The sequence below is a fragment of the Malania oleifera genome, chromosome 10 (assembly GCF_029873635.1).
Source record: "Malania oleifera isolate guangnan ecotype guangnan chromosome 10, ASM2987363v1, whole genome shotgun sequence".
NCBI classification, from domain to species: Eukaryota; Viridiplantae; Streptophyta; class Magnoliopsida; order Santalales; family Ximeniaceae; genus Malania; species Malania oleifera.
In genome coordinates, this window is record NC_080426.1 from 83,095,870 (window position 1) to 83,104,510 (window position 8,641).

The 8,641-nt window shown below is 35.0% G+C and overlaps 1 protein-coding gene across 1 annotated transcript; it reads left to right on the plus strand.

The window, feature by feature from the left end:
* The first annotated feature begins 4,559 nt into the window (after positions 1–4,559).
* Positions 4,560–7,306, plus strand: LOC131166754 (homeobox-leucine zipper protein HAT14-like). The gene is made up of 3 exons (XM_058125325.1): positions 4,560–4,940; positions 6,666–6,745; positions 6,865–7,306. The coding sequence occupies exons 1-3, from the start codon at positions 4,560–4,562 to the stop codon at positions 7,079–7,081; spliced, it is 678 nt and encodes a 225-aa protein (XP_057981308.1). The 3' UTR covers positions 7,082–7,306.
* The last annotated feature ends 1,335 nt before the right edge of the window (positions 7,307–8,641 follow it).

An 8,641-nucleotide genomic window follows, 5' to 3' on the forward strand; every position in this document is an offset into this window, starting at 1 on the left:
GCGTGAGCCTATACCGGTTAATCACTGAAGGGTGTGGATCCACCAGTTAGCGTTGGTACGATGCCATGGGAGTCTGGGACTAGCCATGTGCCGGTGGTGTCGTGCTTCACGAGTTGGCTATGGGCCAACACTGGATTGTCGCTGACTGGCTTCGAGCCGAGGGGTGTGACAACATCGGGTAGATCGTAGGCGTGCGTATGCGTGCGTGTGCGTGTATGCATTGTGTAAAATTAGTATTGGATTGCATTTAACTGCGTGTATGTTGCATCATGATAACACTCAAATGCCACACACCGATATAACCTGTGTTCTTCCTTACTGAGAGGTGTCTCACCCCTGCAGTACGTACATTTTTACAAGTCCTTCGAGTAACCGGAGCTAGCATCCTAGTGTAGGGAGTGTAGTGGGGTGTACTGCGGTTAGCGCTTGAGTAAGTGCTAGGACTGTATTTTGGTGGGTTGCCTTTTTGGGATGTGTTGGGTACCTAGTTGTACGTTGTATGTTAGAGCTTGTTTCTGCTCTTGTATAGACTCTGGTATGGTACTGCATATATACATAGAATGACCTTTTTATCCTGCGTATATGATCATGTTTGGATGTGTTTTAGGGTGCCTGGGAACCCCACGGGGTCGGACCCTCATCCTTTGTACTGTAACTGTGGATGATTTGTATGATACAGGGATATGTTAGATTACTTTTTCACCCCTGGGCCCCATTTCCGAATTCGGGGCGTGACATTTTTCATATAGCAATTCCTCTCTCTCTCTAGAATTTGTTCCCCTCCCTTTCTCTCTACGATTCCAGCTTCGTTCTTCATCGGATCGACAATTAGAAGCCGCCGCGCTACTCTTGGGAAGATTCTCTTCAAGTCTATTGGAGTAGATTGTTGGTTAGGTCAACTTGGGTACCATCCCAAAATTAAGGTATGTTGATTAATTGGCTATTTTCAGTATTATCAGGCTTATTTGAGTTTAGATTTTGTGTTTTGTGGGAATATTCTGGTGTTTTGTGGAGTAAAACTGGGGCATTATGTTTTCAGGATTAGGGTGTTTTTGGAACCTTGCAAATATGGGTTGAGGACCCTAGCGGGTATATTTCCAGGAGCTCAGGTAATTTAGAAATGCTGAATAGGTGATTTGGGGAAAATATGAATGTGATAATTATTAAGATAAATTCAGTTGTTTGACTGGGAATTATATGAGTGTTATTTCAGGGTGTTGAAAATTATGAACGCTGTATGCATAAGATTGTTAGATAATATCTGGAGATAGATAGTCAGGTTAGGGGAATACATGTTATGCCAGCGTTATTAGAGATTTTACCAATATAATATAGTATTTGATCAGAGCATGAAAATTATATAGTTTTACAGAACATATTTATAGAGTTTTATTGAATTGTGTGATATGAGAAATACTTGAATATTATAGAATATTGTATACAGCTTTACAGAAGCATGATTAGATAGCCTACAGAGTTATGAAACATAACTTATACAGTTTTATATACAAAGCTACGACCATACATAATTATACAGAAATACAATTTATATGATATACAGTATTTTATAGAATCATGCTTATACAATATTTTACAAAATTACGTTTATGTAGTATATTTTGGAACAAGATTGTACAGTGTTTTACAAAGTTGATTATACGGTGTTTTTTATTACCATGATTATACAAAAATATACAGAACCATGATTATACAGAATTTTATAAAACCTTGATATACAAAATATAGAACCATGATATATAGAATTATATAGAAATATATTTTTTACAGAGCATAGAGCCATGACATACAAAATACAGAATTATAGTTATAGAATATACAGATATACAAGCATTTTAGCTTCAGGGTTCTACAGTTGATACAGAATCATGGTTATTACAGAAATAAAAAATCATGATAAAACAACTAGATTTATATAGAAATATTACTATGCAGTATCAGACCCCGATGGAATACGACAGTTTATAGAGCACGGTACCATTACATTACAGTATAGACAATGCAACCATACGTCTCAAATAGAGTATGGTACAGTCAATTGTGCCTCGAGTAGAGTTGTTAGCTCCTTGCCGTGCGGACCAGGTGGAGGGGGCCTTTCGTGCTATAGGCATCTAGATATGGATATAGTTAGGCTAGCACTGGAGGGCCAACCAATGTTTAATTCTACTTACGGGCCGCACAATCCAGTCATGAGAGGGTAAGTCATGACATATAGCCATCTAGGGGGAAGTTTACAGATATATAGTTATGTATAGTACACATAGAAAGCAAAAATTACGTATTATAGATAGAAGTACTTTTGAATAGATAACTCAGAAAATTTCATATTTTATATGACATAATCATGTGTTGTTATACATATGTTTTTCCTGATGTATATCGTATACAGTATTAATTAAATGATATGTTGCCAACTAACTCATATGTCACACACTAGTGATAACATGTTTCTCCTTACTGAGAGGTGTCTCACCCCTACGTTATTAAATATTTCAAGTAATCGAGAGAGGTAAGTAGGGTTGGCTCAGAGGTAGAGGTGGTGTAAAGTCGGTGTAGTTTTAGGGTGAGTTTTGGACTGGTCTGTGGAGCCCACAATATTTTGGGATTTTTGGAAAGTATTATGTATATATGTGTATATGTACAATTAGGTATATAGTACTTAGGTATTATATTTTGGAATATGATGGATATGTATGTACTTCTACTGCTTAGGTGTTATGAAATGCACAGGATATCACGGTCCCACTCCGGGTTGTAATGATGATAGCTATCCTCATGTAAGGTATTAGGAATTATATTAATATAGAGGAAAAAAATGGATGGAAAATTTCAGGTCGTTACATGAGGAGTTGACCTTAGCCAATTAAATATGGTGGAAGGTTAACTGTCGGTCGCTATCTAGCAACAAAAGAATTTAATTTTTGTGTGTGTGTGTGTGTGTGTGTGTGTATGTCTATATATATATATATATTTATTTATTTGGACAAAAGACATTAATCTCTCCATAGATTTAACAAAAAGATAATATTTCCTTTGAAGTTTAAAAAATTTTAGTAATCTCCCTTGAAGTTTCAAAAATACCAAGAACTCCCTTGAGATTTGTCAAAAAGACACATATTTTCTATCGTATTTTGTTAAAAGACAAGTTTTTTTAGGGAAGGTCTGTGTCTTTTTGGCAAATCTCATATGGGAGGTTTGTATCATTTTTGACAAACCTCAAGGGAGATCTTTAAGATTTTTGAAATCCCAGGAGAAGTCTTTATCTTTTTGCCAAACTTAAGGGAAAGTAAGTGTTTTTTGCCCAATATATATATATTGCACATTTTATTTAGACTTTTGAATAATTATCTTGTCCTTTATATTTAGATGATAATCCTTGGCATAGGATAACCAACATAAGTTGTTGATTTCATCATTATTGATCATTTTAGGATAGTCTCATAATCCTTAACTACCAAAGTAAACATATTCCAGAAGCATAGATATATAACTAAAATTTAAAATTGATAAATTAAGCTGCTGAAATTTCAGCAGCTCATTTTCAATTAAAAAATTCAAAGTATTTTCTAGAATAAATTATTAACCCATTAGTATTTATTATGAATACTAAAATTTCATACGATGAACTAAGTCTTTAGTTTATAGGAATTAATTATTGATTTGGTGTATTTTTTGTTAAATTTCATATTAATTTGGATACTAGCTATGTAACTTGAAATAAATATATGTATATGTATACAAAATCTATGAGCCAAATTAACCCCTCTGCGAAAAACCATTAATTTCTAATATTCGGGATGCAAATATTTCAAACTACATGGAATCCCCAATAATATTCCTAGCCATATCCTCCATTAAAACAACTGGTTGAAACCTCAATTGCGCTTTTCTACATAAACATTGATGTAGTGTGGGTGCCAGTGATGGACAACCACACGTTAACACGTAGGGTTTACAGGAGAGGATCACATCACTGGGGGTTATTAAATTAGCTAGACGGGGTTTTTTCAACAAGAGATTTTAATTATGGAGAATGGCATTAATGTTTGGTGGACGCAGCTACATACACTATGTATATAGTCTATCCCTAGAAAGAAAAAGGTGCCCATACCTGGAGCAGGAATTTTGTTTAAAATCAAAGCATACGCAGTAGTGTGACATCAAGCTATATACAAAGGGATCTTGGTTTCCTCTATGGTGTCATAATTCTAACGCATGCATGCTTTTACTTTCATATAATTATTACGATTTTGGTCGTGTTAATTAATTATTTATTAATTAGAAAGCAATAAAATAATAAAAAATCACAACCATATTACTGCTAATAACTGATATACCCTTTATTGACCAGCCACTATAAAAAATCTCCCTTGATTTCCCATTTATACCTCTCTTCCCTCATCTGTAGCTATGTGATCCCTACCCATATATATATATATATATATATATATATATATATATATATATATATACACATACAAACACACACAAACACACACACAGACACAGGTACGCGAATAGAGATATAAACACAGTACAGCATGGGATCAGACCGTGAAAAGGAGGAAGCCTGCAATATTAACACGAGTCTTGGTCTTGGTGTTGGTTTGGGAGTGGGCGGTGGTGAATACATGGCAAGGGACTGGCGGCGAAAGGAAAAGGAGAAGAAGCCTTCGGTGCGATTGGATGTGTCGTTTGCTCTTCATCCCTGCAAGCAGGAAACCACGGTTGACGCGGCACGACGGCGCAGGGCAGAAGGATGTAATAATTCAAATGTGTTAAACGTGGAAGAGGAAAAGTATTATACCAAGTCAAGGAATAGTACCAATATAAGTGGCAGTGCTAGAAAGAAGCTGAGGCTCACGAAGGACCAAACCACCCTTCTTGAACACAGCTTCAAACTGCACACCACCCTTAATTCAGTATGCATTCTTCTTCCTCTTTTTTCTTTTAATAATACGTACACATGCATATGCGCTTACGTTACTAAGATTATGTATTTTGTTTTACTTTTCCAACAGTAATTAATTTCCCTTTCCTCTATATATATATATTGCTTGTGTGGCTGATGGCTTTGGCAAACGCCTGTTTTCTATATACAAGTTTACGCTATTCTTTCTCAAGTATTTCTTTCTTTATTTTTTATTTTTTGGAAAATATCGTGATAGTATTCAGATTGTCGATTGTGATATTAATTTTGGGTTTGATTCCTTATGAGATCAAATCGATTCCTTTTTATCTAAGAGGTAAAAAGAAGAAGTTTTATAACTAACATGAGCTAAAAAGCAAGGAGCTTGAGAGCTTTAAAAAGTACAGCAGAAAAGAATGAGGAAAAAACAAAAAGAGCACACAGCAGCAAACACAGATTATATCCCGATAGAGGAGCAGTGATAGAAGAAATCAGCCCAATTGAACGAGAAAAAGTTAGAACAAGAATGGCTCCAGTTGTATATTTTGCTCAAAACTCTTCTAATAACCATCGAGGGTGACGAATACGAGTCCTGAAAAATTCTTGGGATTCTTTCCTTCCATAATTCCCAGAAGATCGCTGCAGTTAATGAACATTTTATCTTTTTGGGATTACCTATACAGCTTGAATGCTCTTGGCATAATCCAAGAGAGCATATTAAGCTGAAATATGTAAACCCAGATTTCTCTGTCGTAGTACAATGTGTAAGAAGGTGATGATCAACCCATTTGCTATCATTTTTATAAAAATGACAGATTGATGCCAGCGAGCATCGGCTCCTTGCAAATTGTCACACCTAAGAACTTTGCTCTGAAAAGATAGCCATAGAAATATTGATACTTTGGAAGGGATAAACATGTTCCAGTGCGTACTCCTTGATGTTCACTTCTGGACGAACTCCATATTTGTTTTGATCAAGATGGGAGAATACAAACCGATTCTTATGACAGGGAGTTATTGGGCTACATGTAGTAGAAGTAGTCTGAGGAATTTAAGGTTGGACACTTCACCAGCTGTTTCAAAGAAGCAGAAGCTGAAGAATTAAGGAAGCTGCGTTTTTCAATGCTAATTAAGGAAGAATTAACTGTGTTTTCCCACCTTGCTGGCTATGAGCTAGCAAAAATAGTCATGTGGAAATAGGTAGCGGTCCTGGTGCATTTATTGCCGCCCCAGCAGTACTCTTCCCTAAAGGAAATGACACATTAATTATATAGACCATAGAATACATTGTTGCTCATATCAGACTACCTGTTTTCCTTGAAGCTATAGTACACGTATGGACAAGGGCTTCATGGGCATGTGCACATCAGCACGTGCCAAATTACGTGACTTCTTACATTTTTCTTCTTTCAACTTTGTTCTTTAGGGTATACACACTATTAAGGATTTGAATGTTCTAATTTACGGTGCCCAAATCATTCACAATCTTATTATTGTATGTATTATTTTATTCGTTTTTATAATAAGAAAAAAGTAAATTTTATTGTTTACATTACAACTAAAGCAAAAAATGTGACACAAGAAACACACATTTTTAAATCACCAATAGACACCTCAATATACATTTTTTTGTTAATTTGATAAATTACTGTTATTCATACTGTTTTAATTTAATTTGATTGTTACGTTCCTATCATACATGCATGGGACTAATAAATTCGAACCGTTGAACCAATAGATGGACAAACAAATACTAGCCGATCATTTAAATCTACGCCCCAGACAAGTCGAAGTTTGGTTTCAAAACAGAAGAGCAAGGCAAGTCATTGTTGTTGTTGTTGTTATTATTATTATTATTATTATTATTATTATTATTATTATTATTATTATTATTCATATACTGTTGTATAATATATTCTTTACTACCTGAATTGTAGGATTAAGTTGAAACAAACAGAGGCTGATTGTGAGTTGTTGAAGAAATGGCATGAGAGTTTAAATGATGAGAACCAGAGATTGAAGAAGGAATTGCAGGAGTTACGAACTCTAAAGTCAGGGCCTTCATCGTTGTACATTCAATTGCCCAAGCCTACAACACTTAGAATGTGCCCTTCCTGCGAAAAATTTTCAAAGCCTCAAGGCACTCACGGGTAATAATAAGGTAGGTGTAGCGATGTTGGACATGGTCCTTAAGACTAATAAGTTGCAGGACGACATTGATGTTACACCCTAGCTACTTCCCAAAAACACTGTTATCTTCCATTCACTAATATTTGGCTTCTTATTCTTTCTTAATTTCCTTCTTTCCTTCCTAGTTGGGGGAAACTTTAGACCAATTGAATATTGATAAAAATAATACATACCAATAAATTTTATTTATTTTAATGTATAATATATATATATATATATATGTGTGTGTGTGTGTGTGTGTGTGTGTGTGTGTGTGTGTGCGTGTGTGTGTGTGTAAGTGTGTGTGTCTATATATATTGTTTGATAAAAAATCAAGCACCTTTCAAGGGATGGTGTGAATAATGATGAGTAGATTTTGGATTGTTTGCGAATGGACTCATATATCAACTCTCATCAAAAGTGTAAGGATAGCAATATAATTATAAAAATCAAAGAAGGAGGGAGAAAAAACGGAGGTTAAAAGGCTTAGATTAGAAGAGGTAAAGAGAGATAGAGATCGAGGAAAGAGACTAAGGGGAGAAACAAGTGAGATAGAAAAAAATAAAGAGATTAGAGGGATAAAAGGCATTGGGACATGTTTAGCATTTAGCTATTACATGACGCTTGTTAAGTTGAGTTGGAGATCCTCTTACAATAACCATTACACATATTTGTACCCTTTTGAGGTCATACCTATATACGTTAATTCTAAGGTTACGAGCATAAATATAAAATAATGAATCATAATAATAGGGAAAGTTTATAAAACATTTAAAAATCAATCATAAATTGGGATTATTTTTGATAACATTAAAAGTCCAAATTATTATAGGTGACTCGCTTTCCCGTTGCTTGTCCGCCTTGTTGCTTAATGATGAATGACCTTCATCTCACAAGTTAGGTGATACCATTATCGCCAATTGACTCCATGTTGTATGTCGCCTGAGTGATAAGAGATTACGTCCCATAGGCGATTTGTGCCTCATATGTGGTGTTTGACTTACATTTCCTCTAGGCGATTCTCCATTTAGTCACTTCTCTGAGTAGGCAGTGCATGATTCACCTTACTATGCAAACTCTTTTTTTTATGACGACTATCTTAACTGAACGATCACCGTCACATTCCAAGGAGCTATACAAGGATGATATATATAATTGTATGTATAAATGATTTTGACTATGGACTAGAGTTTAGCTAGCACTAATTAATCAAAGATTGGACTCAAGTTGAATAAATTGTTGATTATTTCAGAAGTGTAGTTCTTCTCCTCTCCATTATGTGTTTCTCCCTTTGTATGCATTAGTTTGCATGAACATTGTTGACTTTTTGAGTCCGATCTTTGTTTTGATGCTGACAAAGTACTAGTACCTTATGTGTGTTAAAGTATATGAACATGTCTAAATTACAGCACACATAAGATTAAGGGACTTGGATGCCAGAATAAACTCCAAGATCATATGTATCTAGCGCTTCCATAAAGACATGCGAGTAAGAAGATTGAAGAGATTTAATTTTAATTGTAAATGCATTTGGGTTTTATATTT

Excerpts from the sequence above, each read along its gene's own strand:
- LOC131166754 (XM_058125325.1), top strand. The coding sequence starts at position 4,560 with ATGGGATCAGACCGTGAAAAGGAGGAAGCCTGCAATATTAACACGAGT. Across the intron at positions 4,941-6,665 it reads TGCACACCACCCTTAATTCA|ATGGACAAACAAATACTAGC; the intron begins GTATGCATTCTT and ends TTGAACCAATAG. Across the intron at positions 6,746-6,864 it reads TTTCAAAACAGAAGAGCAAG|GATTAAGTTGAAACAAACAG; the intron begins GCAAGTCATTGT and ends CCTGAATTGTAG.